This window comes from Loa loa (assembly GCF_000183805.2).
Source record: "Loa loa unplaced genomic scaffold supercont3.2, whole genome shotgun sequence".
Lineage (NCBI taxonomy): Eukaryota > Metazoa > Nematoda > Chromadorea > Rhabditida > Onchocercidae > Loa > Loa loa.
In genome coordinates this window covers 279,626-299,261 of record NW_018108182.1, presented here as the reverse complement: position 1 = coordinate 299,261, position 19,636 = coordinate 279,626, and the positions used below count along the sequence as shown (strand labels likewise).

General features: G+C 33.0%; 6 protein-coding genes across 6 annotated transcripts in view; 5 read left to right on the top strand and 1 right to left on the bottom strand.

Annotated features, from left to right (window-relative positions):
• Window positions 1–1,644, top strand: part of LOAG_16384 (TK/DDR protein kinase) — a gene marked incomplete at both ends in the record, with an annotated part of 12,370 nt that extends 10,726 nt beyond the window's left edge. Inside the window, 2 exons of the mRNA XM_020449038.1 lie at window positions 191–337; window positions 1,459–1,644. Of these exons, the coding sequence (XP_020307492.1) occupies window positions 191–337; window positions 1,459–1,644 (333 nt within the window). The remainder of the gene's footprint in view (window positions 1–190; window positions 338–1,458) is intronic.
• A 1,503-nt stretch (window positions 1,645–3,147) lies between these two features.
• On the bottom strand, window positions 3,148–4,023 carry LOAG_16383 (hypothetical protein). The gene is made up of 2 exons (XM_020449037.1): window positions 3,922–4,023; window positions 3,148–3,391 (listed from the first exon to the last, which is right to left on the bottom strand). The coding sequence occupies exons 1-2, from the start codon at window positions 3,926–3,928 to the stop codon at window positions 3,213–3,215; spliced, it is 186 nt and encodes a 61-aa protein (XP_020307491.1). The 5' UTR covers window positions 3,929–4,023; the 3' UTR covers window positions 3,148–3,212.
• Window positions 4,024–4,431: 408 nt separating this feature from the next.
• On the top strand, window positions 4,432–4,937 carry LOAG_00515 (hypothetical protein; the record flags this gene model as incomplete). The annotated part of the gene is made up of 2 exons (XM_003136055.1): window positions 4,432–4,675; window positions 4,702–4,937. The coding sequence occupies 2 exons, from the start codon at window positions 4,432–4,434 to the stop codon at window positions 4,935–4,937; spliced, it is 480 nt and encodes a 159-aa protein (XP_003136103.1).
• Window positions 4,938–5,772: 835 nt separating this feature from the next.
• On the top strand, window positions 5,773–9,433 carry LOAG_00514 (SAND domain-containing protein; the record flags this gene model as incomplete). Its single annotated transcript, XM_020445455.1, has 9 exons — window positions 5,773–5,841; window positions 6,199–6,283; window positions 6,771–6,867; window positions 7,413–7,595; window positions 7,734–7,777; window positions 7,939–8,046; window positions 8,463–8,588; window positions 8,827–8,949; window positions 9,174–9,433. 9 exons carry the CDS (start codon window positions 5,773–5,775, stop codon window positions 9,431–9,433), a joined length of 1,095 nt encoding a protein of 364 aa, XP_020304090.1.
• Window positions 9,434–14,119: 4,686 nt separating this feature from the next.
• On the top strand, window positions 14,120–15,423 carry LOAG_16382 (hypothetical protein). Its single transcript, XM_020449036.1, has 3 exons — window positions 14,120–14,341; window positions 14,672–14,738; window positions 15,196–15,423. Exons 1-3 carry the CDS (start codon window positions 14,266–14,268, stop codon window positions 15,239–15,241), a joined length of 189 nt encoding a protein of 62 aa, XP_020307490.1. The 5' UTR covers window positions 14,120–14,265; the 3' UTR covers window positions 15,242–15,423.
• Window positions 15,424–18,387: 2,964 nt separating this feature from the next.
• Window positions 18,388–19,199, top strand: LOAG_00513 (hypothetical protein; the record flags this gene model as incomplete). The annotated part of the gene is made up of 3 exons (XM_003136053.1): window positions 18,388–18,426; window positions 18,660–18,893; window positions 18,999–19,199. 3 exons carry the CDS (start codon window positions 18,388–18,390, stop codon window positions 19,197–19,199), a joined length of 474 nt encoding a protein of 157 aa, XP_003136101.1.
• Window positions 19,200–19,636: the final 437 nt, after the last annotated feature.

The window sequence follows — 19,636 nt, the reverse complement described above, 5'->3', positions numbered from 1 at the left end:
GAGAGAGAGAGAGAGAGAGAGAGAGAGAGAGAGAAAGAAGGAAAGAGGGAAGCTATCTTTTACATTCCTAAGAAGTTATATTATTCGAACTATCACTATGGAAAGTTTTTGTCGTTAAAGGTAGAATTGAGTTTTTCGCAAAATATTTACGTGTTTTCTGAAAAGATTATTAGAATTGGAATTGTTTCAGAATGAATGGAGCAATAAAAGCGACGTTTGGTCATTTGCGGTGACAGCTTGGGAAGTTTTCAATGATTGTACGATGATACCATTTGCTGAATTGACAAATGCTCAATTACTTGAGAATGCTAAACATATCTATAGTGGACTTGATGCGGTTAGTTTCTTTCAGTAGTTGTTTTAAATCCTCAGAATTTTAAGCTTAAAACAAATTAATTTACTAATTTAAATTGTAATGATGATTATTACTAGCGCCCAAATACTTTAACTGTAATTACGGTACTATTTAATGTTCTTAGATGTCATTTCACTGTTTCTTCAAATATTTATTTATCAAAATGTTTTTATAAGACTATCAGCTATGACTTGTTTTTATTATTCTTCTAAAAATTCGTTCTTAGTATTAATTACATTAATTTAAATTTCCTTCAAACATTGCCAGCTATTGTTAATGTATTGGATTGACATAGTATAACTTTGAAATTCAGATGAAGTAAGTTTGAAATGTCAACTTTTACAAAAATGACGTCATTCAACGATTTCATATGAAAAAACCGAAACTAATCAATCTAAAAATAACTTGCTGAAAAGCCAAAGTTGCTGTTGCAATTAAAATTTTTTCTTTTAATTATTACCCAAAGGTCAAAGGTCGACAAGGGTCAAGGTCTTTTTCTTTTATAGATATTTGAAACAAAATAATTCATAAAATGATGAAAAATGAAGTGTTAAGATTATTAGCAATAGCAAATAAAAGGTAATAAAAATTACTGAAAAAGAAGCTATCAGAAAGTATTAAAGTATTGTACTCGAAATACTTTCCCTTCCATTATTGTACTTCAAATTCATCAATACCAAAGAAATCGAATTACAGCATTGAGAGCAAAGTTCAAATGTCATTTCTTCAAACAGAGGTCACATTTTAATTATATAATTAAAACAGGAATTTCTGAATATATTTGCATGTAATTTGTTTATTATTAAAGCGGAAGAAATGGAAGAATATAAGTTAAAATTTTTATGCAATATTGTTTTTTATTTCCTTTTTTTTTTTCTTGTAAAATTTTAGCTGAGTTAAACCAAATATTGTGATGCATCATCGGTGACACACAAACACTCTCAGTGACATCTGAAAGTTAAATCTAAAGAGAAAAACAAACAGAAACTATTCTACTTGTTAGCTAATGATTCTTTGCACAAAGTTAAATTATTTGTGGAAATTTTCAGAAATAAATTCTACAGTGGCTTTTTTCTCTTTTTTTAAAATTTATTATACTTCAGATATATCTGGAGCTTCCTATGCATTTACCTCAACAGGTATCGAATCTCATTGGCGAATGCTGGCGAAGGATACCAAGCGATCGACCAACATTTCTTGAAATTCATTACATTTTATCGATGAAACATTCGGGTGTACCTATTCCTGAAAAGGGTAATGCAGCTATTTTATCTTCCATTACTATATAAAAGATTAACAATACTTTAATATTTAAAGTTTTGTTAATTTTGTAAATTTAATTGGCATTGAAAATTCGCTTAAAATTTATAAACTCCGTTCAATTTTTAGCTTTTATTAAAATTTGAAATTCATTGGTATTGTCAACTAAGGAATGATATAGCTTGTTTGTCATCTTTTCTAGCTTAGATGTATGAAATTAACAGCTCGGATAGCTTTATCCATTTCAATTTAAATTTAAAAAACGAAATACAAGGTGATGTTCTTTTAAATTCAGTATTTTTCATGATTATTTTTATGTTTGCCTTTTTGCTAACGAGACAAAAAACTTGACTATATTGTTATCACGGTTGTCACCTTCTAAAAAAATGCAAATTTCTTTGGTACCACAACAAAAAAAAGGTGGAGGAGGGACACATTAAAAATATGACAATCTTGTCCACGTCAAGTTTTTGTTTACATTATTTGATGCTCTTATCTACGTGTAATATATGGAAATGTTATTGTTCATTGTTTTTATAGCAATAAAAAATTTTTAAAAATGTTCCTTAATGCTACTATATTATCAGTATCTTTGCGAGAAATGCAAATTTTTCTCTGAATGTATGAAATTTGCAAGTTCGATCACTTCATCACGCAGGAACACTTCATCGATACTTATCGCCGGCAATAATAGTAATTTAATTTTACATTTTCAACACTACCGGGATAGTATTTTGTTTAGCAGGAGCTTTTAGAAGTTATGCCACTAAAAACAGTGAAGGTCATCCTAACTGATAATTGTTATTAGCAGTTCAGAGATTGGATAGACTGTGATAAATTCTCGTTGAGAAATCATTCAAAAGTAAAGGATTGAAAATAAAGTCATCAAAAAACAAAGTATTTAATGAAAATTTAGCAGCAAGAAATTTGTCCTTTTACTTTCTCCTACATATGCTAATGAGCAAATTAATTACTTAATGGTTTGAAGTAATTAAGCAATGAAATTCAATCAGCCTTTCAATTGATTGCTCAGATTTTAGCAACAAAAGTTAGTTTCCTAAGGGACAAAATTAATGGCATTATACTATCAAACATCAAATTTTGGAAACAGATTCAGGACCATGAAAACCGTACTTCCTGTTACACCGCGGCAGAATGATTTATCCATCGTGTTCTCACACGATCTATCGAATCATCGGGGACAGTTTTCTTGTTCATCCCATTAACTGGTTTATTTTTTATTTTTATTTTTTAAATACTTTCCAATCGACCTTAAAAATTTGACCTAAAAACATTGAGAAATTATAGAATGGCGGAAATAGAAAGTGCTGGACTTCGGTCAAGCTCAGAAGACACTGTTACACTTTGAGGTACAAAGAAAATGTATTTCCAACTATTTGACAGTCTGAACTTCTTTCGAATCAAACAATCAAATCCTACTTATAATTACTTAAACGGAATTCTGATTACTTTAATTCCATCCAAATCCTGTCATTTTTTTCAACACTACAAGACTTGTTAAGATAATCCGGATGGCAGATTTGTTGCATAGTCTTTATTTCTTGACCACAAATGATATCATCCACTGACCTTGGGATCAAAGGCCACGAATTCCAAAGAGTTTAGAGGAGTAAATGAAAGTTTCTTGTGACCGCCGTATTATCCAGTGTGACATTCTTGCTTCGCTTTTTCCATATATTTCCTGTTTTTCTTTGTGGATTATCACATCAACATCGATTTGTTTCCCAATCGATTCCAAAATGCACGACTTCTCATCTAAAATCCCGCAAAATTCTTGGTGATAATGAAATCTATATGCTGTGTAGTGTTATGAAATTCTCTCCCACGAAAAATGGTCAGTATGAGTTTGCTATACGAACAATGCTATGCTATCTATCGGAACACTCTGGTCATTCAGTTAAGCGACGTATTAACAGTACGTGACACAATGATATGTCCATACATATGCTACCACAAATCAATTCATTCAACTTTTTCAGGAAATATTACGCAATGCCTCGAATTTCAGTTTTTTTAACATTTTAATGAAATGGTGACATTTTTCAGTGGAGAGGATGGAGAGAAAGCATTAGGGAAGGTTATGTCATGTTATCACTGATAACGTTAGGAGGCGCACTCTTACACTACAAATGATAATATCACGAATGGTTCTATCATGCTTTAGGATGATATCAAACAGGCAAGTTTAACAGCATTTATAAAGGAAATCTGCCCTAAATTACATTTGCTTAAGAGTTTCATTTCAAGTTTAATTCTTCAATAGACAAATGCACTTCATCAACTACCTTTCATTGCACTTCACGTTTTTATTACACCTTAGCGACATTGTCCCAGTCCACCTTCACCCCGTCAATTTCGTGTTACTGAGGTTGGTGTGAGTTTACCACACAATGAGAAGAACGAATTGTGTGCATACTGAAGGATGTGGCGAGAAATATCATTTCCCCCCTTTCTCCCAGTATGACCCCTATGGTGAGTGTCACCTCCTCCCAAATCACTGAGGACAACACCAAGCGTTCACTCCTCTTATTCTGCTGTTGCTACTACTGCTGCTGCATCACTTCTATACAACGATAACGAGAGCCACGTATAGGGCGGAGACATAGAGAGATGTGCAGAAACATACGCCATAAGCATGTTGGGGATGTAGAGCAAAGATAAGGAGGGGGAGATGTAAGGTAGGGTAAAGGTAAGGGACAGTTGGGCAAGACAGGGTAAGGTAAGGGTAGATGAGAGTGAAGGTAGATTAAGGTTAAGAGTAGGAAAGGTACAGCAAGACGGAAAGGGTTGGGTCGATGGATTGTTGTGGTGCCATTGCGATACTCGTCATCATTGTCGTCCCGCTTGTCACGAGAGGTTATTCTATACCCTCCCTGCGTCAGCGTGCTCCTTCCAAGCTTACCGTTCTGCGCTCACATACACAGACAAACAGACACGCACACACGTCTATACATATACATCGAGGCGTACATAGACAGACCGACCGACTGGCTACGACACGAATAGCCTTCTTCTCCATCAATTGCATTGATTGTATGAGTGTGTGTATATGTAAATACGTGTAGATAACAGGCCGAACACGGAGAGCGCAGAGAGTGCAACACAACGGCTGCAGCAACAGCAACACTGCCACGGCAACAGCAACGATATGTTGACGTACGCTGCGTTGCGGACACGCGCGCGCACGCCCCATTCGACAGCATCACAACTATCTTCGCCAGCATCTGCGGCGGCGGTGGCACTGAGAGCAGCACAGCACGAGAAGAGACCTCTGCACCCACGACGTCCTACTCGAGCTTAGCTAACCTGTAATATCAGTGCTAGACTTTGGTAAGTGTAGACCTGTTTACTTCGTTGACCTCATTCAGCTTGCACTTTCTAGCAAACATTACACGTACGTGTATGTCAAATGTTCCAATGAGAGAGGGAAGCGCAAGCGTATAATGAAACATCGAATCAATGCCATCCTGTTTAAGCACAGAGAGATAAGCGTGACATAACTATTCATCTCTTTCCACCGAAGGAGTGGGAAGTTTAGCAGAGCCCGCTCCATTCCTATGCGAACACCACTAGAATATTCCAGTCGTAAAGTGTGTAGTCGTAAGTGATCACTTCGCTTTGGTCTACCTTTTGTAATCGTAACGTAAGCGACACTTTAGTGAGCAAGTCTTGCGCTCTGCGGCATTGTCACTCCATTAGAAACATTCTCCATCCAATTTACTGGAAACTTTTAATTTTATTTAACAGGTCATCCAATTCCCAACCGATTTCATCGTTTTGTGAGTTTGAGTTTATGTGTGATGCGAAACCATTTATATGATGATGTTATAGTTGCATGCTGTATGCTGTACCGATCGTATATGTAATTACAAAAACTAGCACTTATACGTAACCTCTTTCACCACAACCATTCACTTATCAGGTTACTGTAATTTAGGTAACCTGATTTTAATCAATCGATATCCGTTTCTTGCTATTCATCTGCTCCGTATTGTCGTGGAGTAAGGAAATATGTAGGAAGTGGGAAAGATTTGAAAAGAAGTAATGATTCTGAATAGGTTATTAGTAGATTAATAGATTCTGAATAGTAGTGATTCTAGATTATTCCTTGCGAAGATTTGTGAAACGCATTAAATATGTCAGTCAATGGAGCAGATGATGGTGGCAGTACTACACCAGTAGATCTCAAAGCACCTATTCTAGAGGTTTGTTTCAAGCAAGCTATTAGAAAATTACATCGATTTGTTGGAAACGGTCTCGTCCTTGTATATCCGGTTCTTTTTTTTTCTTTTTTTTCTTTTCTTTTTTTTTTTTTTAGGGATATTCCATGTTTTGCTGAACTTCGCAGTTTGAAATGTTCACTGTTTCAGTACGAGCAATGTGTTCAAATATTTTTGGATTTAATGGTTCTAAGCCCTCATTCCTTATTTGATAACACTGAAGCATAACCGTTTGATACGGTTTTTCCTGCATCTTTAACGATGGAAAACGAAAGTTGTTCAAAAGCAGCTTTCTTACAAAATTTTGCGGTTTTTTTCCGATTAATTTTTTGAAACTTTTAGGTAAGATGTGGACATTTGGTAGCTCGTTTACACACTGAAAAATTCGTCTGCCCGGGAATACATCAACCATGCATTGAACTGGATGGTTTGTTTTTTTTACTTATTTTTAGTAGCAGATCCATCCAGATTGATTGTCAGGAAGCTTTAAGGCAGTCATGCTGCTATAATTATACCTACTCGTAAATCTTCATGACTGCGTCTGCCAAGCAGTTATGTCTTTACCATACTGGAATTTTCGCGTTAATGTCTGAACATTTCCAGTATTCATAGTATAATTTCGTGAAGCGCATGTTGGTCAGTTGTTCTTCGATTGTACCGGTTCTGCCTGCTGTCCCATGGAATTTTAATTTATCATGGATATAGTAGATTCCCTTTATGTGGCTTAATGCATTCCACCCTAGTAGTGAATATTGCATTATTTCGTTATTCTATAGATTGTTTTATTTTACGACAATTTATAGCAATGTTTAAAATGTTATTAGGATGAAAACATGCTTACATATACATGCAGCTGTTCTCCCTTTTCTGTGCATGCTTTATCATATCTTTTTAGTACCAATTATTTCGTTTAGGTGAACTGATCAGCCCCAAAGAATTTACAATACGTGCCAATAAAGATAAACAAAAGGATTGGAAAGGAAGCATCCGTATTGGGAAATCAAATATGAGGTATTTGGACTTTTATGTATTCTGGAAATTCGAACAGAAAAATATTTGAGCCTTATTGTGAGTGATTCTGCACGCTATGTGACTGTACATGAAGATTAAGCAATGTTTTGGTTTAACCTTTCTATGACACGAAATTTACTTCTCGGAAAATAATATAGAAATAAACACACTACAATTTAGAGAATAAGTACAGCAGGCCTAGAATTAAAAAGTTGGTTCTTCCTAAATAGCATGATAATTATGGGTTCCTTTCTAAGTGTAGCATCTTTGTACATCTCTTTGCATTCATTTGTTTCCGTATGTTATCAGTATAAGAAATGTCTAAGAGGATTTCATTGATGCCTGAAAGGATTTCATCATAAATGATAGTGTTTTGCATATAGCTGCTTTTGCCAGCTTCATGAAGTAGTGGTCTATTATCGGAAGAGGCCGGACTAAGGCTTTTAACTTCAAAGCTAGGGTAAACGGAGAACAAGAAAACTAAATTTTCAAGAATAAACTTTTCGTTAGTTAACGGGCATCTTTTTCACTTCACAGTTTTTCAGAGCATTAATGGAAATGAAAAGCCTCGATTTTTATAATCACGAGAATTACTGTAGTGCCAAATGTCAGTCACGAAATTTTATGTCGTTTAAAAATCACCTTACGGAAGCCTATTTAAACGCTGATTTGCTTTATGGAGCGACTTCGTCCGCTTTCGATGAGGATAAAAAAACTGGCATCATGAGGTGATTCCCTTTTTTATTTCCTGAAGACTGAATAAGCGGTATTTCAGCGTCAGTCACAGCTGATATGGTGTCATTTTAAAATTACTTTAAACAGCAGAATTTTATAGTATTAAGGTTTCTTACCTTAATTTTTTGCAGCCTTTATTCGCAAGTGAATGAACGAAGCAATTCGGTTGTTAATGGTTCGTTTTTTCGCTGCCTTTTTATTTTGTCGTAGAGTCGATTATTGTTTACTTACTCGGTATTTAGTGGACACAGTTTTTTAACTACATATAGTTTGTTAAGTCGAGTAAAATATGGGATTTTTTTCCCCATATTTCAATTACTCTTTTCTGTTTTGCAGCAATAATGTCAACGTTTATGAAGAGTCAGAAATTCGATGAAGATCTCATACCGGCGGAAGAAGATACAGCTGGTTCAAGTAACAGTGCCGTGATTGTGATGAAAAACCGTATGGTTTAGTTCATTAGGGAATTTCCATATTTTTCATTTAACTGTTAGGCTTACATTTTTTGTTTTGCTTTTTTCCATTTTTTTTCCTCTCAGCTAGCTCGGCTTTGATCTCTGATTTTTCTTCGTGTGAACCATATTGTTATGATAGACGCTCTGAAAACTGTTAGAATTGTCAACTGAGCTTGTGCGTAAGGGAGGTTTGTGTGACTGCCATCAGGCTTTTCACGAGAAAAAGAACACTTTTGTTTACATAAGGGTCCTAACAAGGTATGGAACATATCGTTCATGCATGCATCGTTTCCTGCATCATGCATGCAGGGTGGAAAAAAACGAAAGGGTGGGATTTTTCGTTCTGGAAAATAGTGCTATTGTTTAGACGTAATAAGCAATTTCTGAAGTAATTCTGTCTTTTAGAACCAATCAGATTCTGGGCAGGGATGGATGAAATGGGACTTTTGAGTGATTTAACAGACGTTATGATCACTTCTATGGAACATCTTCGTCGCCTTGCACTAATGGGACCCTCACAGAGGGATGCAGGTAGACTAATTATCATTTACAGTTAGCAATATTTTTATGCAAAGAAGCACTAATTTCGAGCAGAACAACGCTTTTCCTACTTTGTTCTGCCATGAATTGTGCTATAAAATTTTGATTTAACACTTTTCATACTGTTTCATCACAAAACAGATTGATCTTACATTGTCGTACAGTTACAAATTTCCCGACAATATAATTTGAATTCACTTGTGCCCCTCCAAAAGTTTTTCACTTGCAGTTGCTGAAAGATTGACTCGAGTTGTTGGTGCTTTGGATTTAGAAGAAACCATCGGTTCCAGGATACAGGCAGAACGGCTTAATTGCACCGTAGAAACAAGTTTGTTAAGCAACGAAATTCAAGGTATACAAGTTTCATTATTTCAGTCATGACCTTTGTTGTACTACATATCTGTAGTTTTGGGCTCGAGAAAATTCTCTGCGTGGGCATGTTTGAACGAACGCTCACTGTTGAAACTTATTACTAAGTCATTGTTATTACCAATCAATAGAAATGATAATAAGCGTGGAATGGAAAGTACATATAGCTGATCAGTAATGAGATATCTGTAAATCACTATTAAGCAGAACTGCAAAAGAAAACCGAAATGAGCTGGCGCAGACTGGAGGAATCGCGACGGAGGGCATCGCGGATTGATGATCTCTTCTACGAAGACTCCTCGCCAAGTGTAACAGTGAAACGTCGAAGACATTCCGCTGCACCTCCACCTCCTTCTGTATGTGTTACAGCATCACCGATAACATCTACACCTACTTCCGTTACCGCAACTGCAACTGCAGCACCAATCATCGATGAAAACAACGGTTCATCAGTGGTGGAACAGTGAATCTCCTCTGTTCTGTACATCCAATTTTTTTTCTTTTTTTTGGCAAGTTACTGTTTCTTGCTTATTTTTGTGTCTTTTGATTCTAAAATATGTGATTTTATTTCGTTGTTTATTAAGCTATTAATGTAGCAGCCTGGCGAATCGTCGCACACTGGCTGAGAGGGTTATCTGACTTGTTATTCCTGTTTAATCAATGTCAGCCGATCCATTCTTTACCGGTAGTTTCCATTCCGAAACAAAACCTACGACATTTATTTTTCAATAGGTTATAGATAACGAGAAATCAGTGTTCGGAGACTAAAAACGGATCTTAATGAAAGTCCCTTGTTTGGCACCGTTACATTTCCTCAATCACCAAAAAGTGCTGTTTTTCTTGGTCCATTACAGATATTACGTTGACTAATTAGATCCGTTTCTAGAAAGAACTCGTCTTACCAGTTTATAGTAATGCTCAGTAAATCAGAAAAAATATTGGGATATTAGTCTTTTTGACCTACATGAGTTTCCCTAAAGAATTATGGGACAGTTGTGGGTTGCTTCTTGTCTGCGTTCCTTAAGGTTGTCGTTCTATTTTTATAGAAACTCTGGTATGGGTTGTTTTGGAGGAATCACATTACAATAACTGTGGAGTACTGTATTGATTTCCATTTTTGCAAGATGTTTTTGTTCCATAGATTTTGATTCAAAGCATTTGCATCATTTTGCAATTTTCATGGATTTTTGTGTTATTTTTTCAAAAGGATTATGAGAATAGCGACGCTTCAGTATTATTTGGTAATAGCAGTAATAATAATTCTCCCTGTCCGTATTTTAAAAATGAATTTTACATGGGTCGCGTAATACCTTGTGTACTGTTGAGCAGCCTCTTTTCTAGGGCCTTATGACATAACTAAATTTTTTGGATAGAAGAGTTCCGAAAAAAAATCCAAGTGGTGTTAGCTTACATCATTAGAAATTATTTCAGTTAGAAAGCTTGCTTCGAAGCATGCAGCAGAAGGTATGGGAAATACAGAAAAACATTACGCGTTTTTCCTTTTTTTTTTGTTGCAGCTCTCTGTTAACAGGGCTATTGCAACAATTTCGTTAATCCTTGAGCTTGACTGGTTAACATTTGGCATAAATTTCGCTTACTGAACGCTTTTATCCAAATTGAAACTTCTCTACATCTTTTTTTTCTAAAAAACACTGCCTGTTAACTGGTTAAAAAAATTTTACGGGGCCGTGTTCGCACTTGTGATTTCGTCATCCAGCTTATTCGAAAAACCCTTAGGAATGCTATGGGGGAAGGTAGCAACGCCTATCGAAATTCCTACAATAGTAGAACTGTGAAGATAGGTAAAAATAAAGGACAGCCAGGAATTCATGACTGCTTAATCTAACGTGAATTGCATTCCTGAGCCCTATCAACTGTAGATTTCACGCTGTTGAGTAAGTGGATTGTTCAGTGAAGCTAGCAGATTTTAATTCCTTGCTCAGGCAGTCTTTTGTATGGATTTTCGCAGGTTGCTTCACTCACCACTTTTCATTCGACAGTAGTGGATGAATCTGACAGGTCATGGAAAAGGATGTCTTTTGCTAATTTCGTTTCATTACATCGCTAGCAATGCGTAATCATAGAGATACCTCCTCAGTTTTCTTGGTTAAATACTGGTAATTCCTTCTGACTGAAGCAACCCAATAAACTGCTTCTTTACGAAGTTTGGATCTCTGTTTTGTATACAATGTTGTGCTATAGGCTAATTACAGATACAATTGTCAAGACCTGTTTCAGTGTCGAGTTTTTCGTGCTGCTTATATAATTTCGTTTATTTTTTATGTACTTCATTAAAACTTTTGAAGAATATTTGTTTGATGTTTAAAAAATCCAACAGATTTTAGAAAGGTATAGAAAAACAATTTTTTATGAAGCATCAGGTATTGTTGGATTCTCATTTTCTGATTGAGAAATGATCTGGTTGGCGGGCGTTACAATGGTGTGTCTTTTATCTTGGGCACTTGGAACCATCAATCTGTAATTGAAAAGGGAAATGATTAATTACTGTAATAATTCCGTAATAGCGCTTAATAATTGATAAGTTTATTTATGCTTGGAAGTGAATATTCGTTTGTCTCTTGTCTCATTTTCTATTTTCTTTACTCATGGATTAGAGATTGATTTATTCATAACATTTATGGAGAAGTACATAATCATTTAGAACAAGACATACTGATGAAAATTTATTTAAGCAAACAAGTGAAGAGCAATCGTCATATATCGGGACTCCAAAGTTTTACCTGTTGGTAAGTTGTGGTTTAAAAGTCTTGAATCTCAGGCATATCTACTTGTTGCACTGTATTTTATGTTAGCAAATAACAACAGTGCAAATAGCGAGACTTGTACTTTATGAGAGATATGATGTTATCAATAGACTGTCGTCGTAATTCTCCCATTATTGGATACGATTCAGATTTCGTTGCATTTACACCCATCCATTCAAAATAGACCACATATTGTTTCCAGAAACCTCATGAGATAAAATGATTCCGCTTAATTTCCGTTATAGCGAAGTTTGTCAACATTATCGCCTAGCCAGAGATAGTGAAGTTTCAGTTAGGCGAATCGAGTGTCATCATATATGTCATCCTCTAAAGTTTTAATGATAAAATGATAGTTTTTTTTGTCCGTGAGTTTCATCAAACCATCCAAAATATTAAACTTTTAGAGTTTTGAACTTTGACATTTAAATAAGTTAAATTATTGCTAATATTCACATTATTAAAAAGAAGTGTTGAAAGTCATTCTAAGCCTTATGAGGCTATATCTTTTGATGTCATACAACTGAATTCAACAGCTATGCTTCTGATCTAAATATAAATTATGATTTACCTTATCATCTATGAAATTATAGAAACTTAAAATTTATTATTTCAAAATGGGTGGAGGAACATTAAAAAATTAGTAGTCATAATTGAAAAGGACAATGATATACAATGCCAGGATTTGAATGTTAAATGACATGTAATGGTCTGAATTGTTATAATGAACTCTGAACTTTTATCACTTAATCAGTTAAGAAACCACAAATATACTTCACATTTTATCAGGATTATGTTTTTTCCAACTTGATATAATTGAAATTTATCCATTACATGAAATTGTCCACTGTCCTTTTCCAGTCAAATGTAATGCATAAAGAGTTGATTTTTTTTTATTTGATATAAAAAGCATTTGCTTTTTTGAGATTGCATTGTCACTTGCATTATCTTAATGTTATGACGCACTCATTTGAATATTTCCGGCAAAATATTGTTTTGCAAAAATAAAAATTTTATTTCAATACCTCGCAATTACGCTGTCATTTTCCATAAATATTTTAGTTTCCAAGGTGATTGATATTTTGCTTGAATTCTTTTTTCAACTACGCTATCAGTTATGGAATTTTGTTTTTTTTTTTTATAAATGTTAAACTTCAAAGATCTTATTTCCTTTTCTTTTCCTTTTTTTTTAAATTTTACTCATTTAAGCATGAAAACACATTTCGTAATCTGCAATTTGAATGTCGAAAAATCGACCTACACTTTAATCTATGGACTTCAGCTCTAAAACTACGATAAATAAAAATCAGCAAAAAATAATTATTGAAGATGGCAGACCGTTGTTTATTAGATTGTAATGTATTATTGACAAAGTAAAAATTGAAGTTTATGCATTCCAATAATACCTTAAAACAACTTGGATAATATTGATAATATGGAAGATAATGACCAGAGGAATTTGATAATCTCATTAATCATATTTAAAAGCGGAAAAGATCAATGTTCATCTTCACTTTTATAGATTTAATCCACCGAGTAAGTAAGCATTAGTAAGCATTTAGAAGTAAGCATTAGATTTCAATGTGAAATCCTACATCGGAAATGATCATTTCCACCCATCTCGAAGTTTTCAATTTATCAGTCGATGAGATCATTTTAAAACTTGCGGGTTGCATGAAAACTTTCCCACTTTAAAATTATGCTAAACTTTGAAACAGAAAAAAAGATTGCTTTTCGAGAAATAACTTCTCATGAAAAATCCCGATAAAGGGTACATTTGAATGGTAAGAATTCTTAGCCGTTTTATTTTCAGTGATCTTGGCAATCTTAATGATCATTGTCATGTGCTTCAAATGTTATCATCATAGAAAGGTTGTTGATAGACTATCATTTGTCACATTTCATCTTTTGCATTTACAGCAGTAAATCAAAGATCACTCTAATTATTTTCGTAGGAAAAAAAAGTTGCAAGAAATTATTGCAACAGGAAACGACCTTATGATCATATCGCCTTCTACTTCCTTTTTTTTTAATGTCAAATACGCAAACTTGTTTAGCAATGAATCAAAACAATGTTAACTTCTTTGCATATAAATTGAAATGTTAAGTGTAACATTATCATAGTTATTCTTCATCATCTTACTTATGCTTTAATCATGATTATGTCAAATTCAAGTTACATTTTGAAATTCAAAATATGATTTATTCCTTTCCTTCAACTGTTATTCGATCGAAATTTCAGTATCACAACATTCAATCGAGTTTAACTCTCTTTGAAATGAAAGAATTTTCGATTGTAGGTTGAAAGCAATGTTGCTGATAAAATTGAAAATTGAAAGCTTAGAAAATCAATTTCAATTCAATTTTTTTTTTAAATCAATTTAATACACTAAAAAGATTGCGATTTTCAATAATGTAGAAAAAATGTCTTAAACGAAAGAAAAATTAATCATTTCAGAGAGTTTCTATTAGGATCGTTGCTAGTTAGACCATTCAAATGAAGATAAGCCTAAGTGTGAGTTCATTTCAGTAAAACTATGAAATACTTCATCCTCATCTTGGTAGTCTTCATCTCAATTAGTGCTATCATTGCAGAGAGTGGTGAAGCTTCAGGTGGGTATTAATCATTTGCTGCACTGATATTATCACTTCAATGTTTTTCTTCCGATCATTTTCAATGAAAATCAATTTAATATACTAAACTACCTTTATCATATTTAGTCTAATTTTTCAAAGACCAAAAGGATACTTTAAACAATCAGCAATCTTTGCTTTTCTTTTTTACAAGAAAAAGTTTAAAATAACAAATGGATGGTTTACTTATTGCTATAACTTTTCTGTCGCTAATTAATGGACCCATAAAATTGATTAATAAAATTAGCACTGATCACTTCTTTTAATCAAACTTTTTTTTTTGTGAATTCATTTTCTGAATAGCTGCAGAGAGGCAAGATGAAGAAGATGAAGAAATTAAACAGTTTGAGAGCGAAGATCGCAAAGAACGAGATATGTATGTTTTTTATTTTTAACTTTCATAATGCTAGAACAAAGACAGACTGAAATATTTTTGTCTTTCACAAAATAACGCTTATTAAATGGTAAATCAGAGTGAGTGCAATGATAATGAGATGTGAGGAAAGGTTAAAGGTTAAGGGATAGTTGAAGAATTTTACAAATAAATGAGTGAAAAGAATAGTAGGTTTAAAAGAGATTAAGAAAAAATATTTCCAAGGATCGATCAGAACGTTTGATATTACAAACATAATAATTGTAGCTAAGTAAAGCTAATAATATCAAAAAGATCATTCCAACTAAATTGAAATGAAATTGATGTGACCGTAAAAAGTTTGCAAAAAATTTTATAACAAGATGAGATTTAAAAGAGTTATGCTAAAGAACATTATTAATTACTAGTGGACGATTATTTACAATATATCTAAATTAATAGTTTATGAATTTAACTTCAGTCCCAGATACTACGATCCAGCAGTAATGACCAAAAATAAGCGCTGATGTCGGTTTACTATTGAGGCACAAAATACGATCTGAAGAAGGAAGATGCTGCTTTTGTTAAATGAATGTACAAATATCAGAAAAAGTGTAAATAAATTTGATCGAACCGAAAACGATTATTAAATGAAATTGTTAATTATTAAATGAAAAAAAATTATCGAATGAAATTTTTGATTTAAACTTTGAATTGATTATTTTATAATATTTTCATGTAATTATAACAAAAAATACCATTTCTTTTACTTAATAACATATAACAAGTGAAACATTAACAATTTTCAAGGACATTGAAACAAACAACAAATGAAATCCTCTGTTGTGGTATTTCCGGCGGCAAATATGTTGAAAGTGATCCGTTGAGTTAATTCACTATCAATTAATTGATTATCATTATCGATTAATTTTTAACTTGCTGATTTCCAAACTTTCCATTCCATGTTTGCATTAGACCGGAAAAAAAAATCTGAAAGAGCTAAGAGCATATCGTAAATGATAATATTACCTGTGTTGATATCACTGCTAGCCTTTCTGGCTTCTTCAGTTTTATTTTTCATTTTATTTTTCATTTTCTCTTCTACAATAATTAGGATATTCTCCCATACGGTAGTTGCAGATATTCGAAAATGAAAACTTTTTCCAAAAATTACTACGGTAGTGGCTTTCTCAAAATCCACTTATATTTTTCAAATTACGAAAAAATTAAAATTTCATTTGCTCTTCACAAGAAGTTACCTGACAAGTGCGACACATAATGGATACAATTAAATATAATAAATGAAGGCATCATTAAAATGTGACAAACCTGCTGATTGTGACATTTGAAAATTTTCTCGTAATTCACTTCGATTGTCAGAACTGTGAGTGTAGTACATTAATTGATATTATGCAACTTTATATAAGTGTGTAAACATAATCTACACATGATAGATAACTTCACGTATAATGATTGACAACGGTAGCTGGGTCCTCTGACCAGTAAAATGACGAGGTTGGAAACTTTCGCAACATTAATCCTAGATGGTCAAATAGGTAAACAGGTTTTTCCATCCCAATTATTAGCTTATTTACTTTCGATGTATCCAAAGTTATTTGGTTAACTATCATCCACAAAATCTAATTAATAAAAATTTCAACTTTACTGTCATTAATGAATAATTGTGACACAATACATGTCATGTCAACTTTTTATCACCGAGAACTTAGAAGATAGATTAAAATGTTGCAGTATTTCTTTCAATTTATTCTGTAACATGAATATGAGATTTTTCAGAGAAAATTAATTCCTAGTAAATGTTTCAGGATTTTTCGATAACAGATTATCATGAAGTATCAGTTATGTGTACCATAGAAAATTATTAATCCTCAAAATAGTTCTGTTTGAGAGATTCAAACAATCTGGTCGACCAACTATGTAGAACACATTTGCTTGTTTCTGATAGAGCTGATTCCCCTCATTTTATCACCTGAACTGATAAAATTCATTTCTTAATAGGCCATAAAAGAAGTTTGAAAATAACAACGACTGTTTCGCTACTTCAAAGAGTTCACTTTAACTTGAACTTATTTTCGACAATCTTCCATCACTTTAAGTAGTATTTGTTACAGAACTTCACTATTAACTTATCTATTTCAATCAGATACTTTCGTTTTTTTGGATGATAAGCTGATAAAGTGATAAGACAACTGAAAAATGATATCTAAATAACAGACAGTGAAAGTTTTATTCAGCCATTTCGATGGTGTTATGGCTTTTTTTAAAAATCGAAAAATATAAGAAAGCTTCTTTTTTTTTTAATTCAATAAATGAGGAATAATCATCTTGTGATGCGTTTATCAAGAAAAAAAAATCAATCAAAAGAAAAAAAAACAATCGGAAGTATGTGCTGGAAATTGTATTCAGTCATTTGACTGTGGCATGACATGACACCTGTTAATGACAATTTTGAAGTTTTCGGTAAACGAAATAAATGTGACATGAACGGGAGATGAAAGTAAACAAACATCCATTCTCACTGCAAATAACATTTTCTTACTTACTACAATATGTTATTTTAGTAGTAAGCACAAATGATTTGACAGGAAACTTGATGGTTTAATTGAAATTTGCAGCACAAATGTGTTATTATTAATTGCTTGATATTTGCAAAGATATATATAAATAAAAAAAAAAACTTGTTCCATTATATTTCCATATCAGCCAATGTTATAATGTTTGTCAAAATAATTGATGAACGATAGTAAACTTTGAAATAAAATATATCTTTCATTTGCTTCAAGCAATTCCTTATGAGAAAGATAATTTCAGACGTTTATTTTTTTATGTTTAATTTTCTAAAACAGTTTAAATTTAAATAACTCTCTGGAGAAAACTGATGCTCGATTGTTTTTAATTTCCGGAATCATCTGGAAAATTCACTGCATTCTTGACAATGCGTCATATTTTATTCATCCAACTTTTTGTCATCAAAGGTGCAAAAAATGAATAAGTAAAATTGTAATCAATCCATCGAAAATACAAAATTAAAAAAAAAAGTTTATTAATTGGCCTGTAAACACTAACTTTAATACTAAACAGATAGTAAATGAAATAAGGAAAATCATCATTAAACAGTAATTTAGAGGTAGCAAACGGTTGGTGATCAAATAGTAATGAATTATCAGCAGCGATTTAATTATGAGATCACGACTGCAGAGTTACTCCAAAAACTGAGGTTTCTGTAATCAATGATTATTTCTAATAGTTTTACAACTATGCTACCTGTAATATCAACCAAACTTCGAAGATGTCATCAACAGTAACCAGACTATTTCAATGATGATCATTGCTATTGTTATGATAAGATAAGGATCCGTGATAGTGATTAAATTAAGAGGCATTTATAAAAATCAGTGGCAGAAATTGTAAAAATATATAATATCATTTTCAGAAATTTAAATGATAAGAAATCATATCTGAAATGCGACAAAAAAGTGATCATAATGTGTGGTTTCTTCGAAGACAGTCATTTATGCTATCATTTACAACTAACAAATACACATTCTACGGTTTTTAATTCAAAATAGTTTTTAGCTGTTTTTTTTCACTTTTCAAAGTTTATTCCATCCTTACTCAATTCCTTCAACTAGCAAATCTAATTAATTAATTAATGTCATTGAATGGAAGGACACTTCTTCGAGCTTGGATAGTAAGTTGATAAAAGTAAAACCAGAATTATTTTATCTAGTGAAGACTTGAAGATTTTCTAATCCCATTCATGTAATCAACTTTTATTCATAAGCGCATCTTGCAGCTGCTTTACTTACCTTAAAAGTGATTCCGGTTAAACTTTTAGCAACTTTTCAAGAAGTCTATTTCAACTTAGCAAACAATCTTGACTCATTTTTTTCTGCATTCTTGAATGCTAACATAAAATTTCAGCCGGTAATATTTAATGTCGAATGTCCACGTGGACGTGCTTTCGGTGCAACACCTCATATTGGTGTCGTGATGCCACATTGTAAGACAACAATCTATTGCACATTTCGATCGGAACGTATCACTCGGGTACCTGATGATGGTATCTATATTTACAGTATTTTTCAAAAGGCAGTCAACGATGATAAATTTATCAATGTACAGAGTGATAAGGAAAAAGAGCGAGTGGCACGAAAAGTATGGAAATTTTTATTTACAGTAGGAAAATTCGAGAAAAAAAATTCCTAAATCGAGCAAGGAAGTGTTTATTCGGGAATAGATGTTTATTCGCAGTTTATCCAGATTTGGTCACAGCATCGCGGCAAATGTTTCGAGTGTCTACGTCTTCCGGTAGGTTTTGAGCCACGACGACCAGCTACTCATGAACAACACGCTGAACTGTACTGCGATGATATACCTGGTAAACTTCAACATACAACGCCCAAACTATCAAAAGAAGAAATGCCAACCAGTCAGCTACCATCTGCGGAAGAAATTCATTAAGGAAGCAAGCGTTAATGACGTTCCTAAATGTTCAATGCTATCTTTCTTTCATCTAATAATGAAAATTTCAATTTTTTTTGAATTGTTTATTGTAGAATTTCAAAATTAAATTTTAACAAAATGGCTTTTCTTTTCTGAAAATGCATTATTTCAAAACTAAAATTCAGGATATGAATCTATCACTTATTTTTTCAAAAAAAAAAAACCCCATTCAATTTATAATTAAGAGATAAAATGGGATGAGAAGAGAGTATTGGAGAAATAAAACCACAATGCAGCAAGATACTTTGAGGATTCTTTACCAAGAAATATCTAAAACTGATTTTGTAATTCGTTTTGAGGATTCATCAAAAAATCTTCCTCTATCTTGAATTAAAAATGTTTAAATAGTCGTATCCTTTAGGGAAATCATCCTTAACTCGGAATTTGTTGGCTCA

What these genes read in the sequence shown, in the direction of transcription:
- LOAG_16382 (XM_020449036.1), top strand. Translation starts at nt 14,266, where the DNA reads ATGAAATACTTCATCCTCATCTTGGTAGTCTTCATCTCAATTAGTGCT. An exon ending in AGAGAGTGGTGAAGCTTCAG is followed by an intron (nt 14,342 to 14,671) that starts GTGGGTATTAAT and finishes GAATAGCTGCAG; the next exon opens with AGAGGCAAGATGAAGAAGAT. An exon ending in GATCGCAAAGAACGAGATAT is followed by an intron (nt 14,739 to 15,195) that starts GTATGTTTTTTA and finishes ATTTAACTTCAG; the next exon opens with TCCCAGATACTACGATCCAG.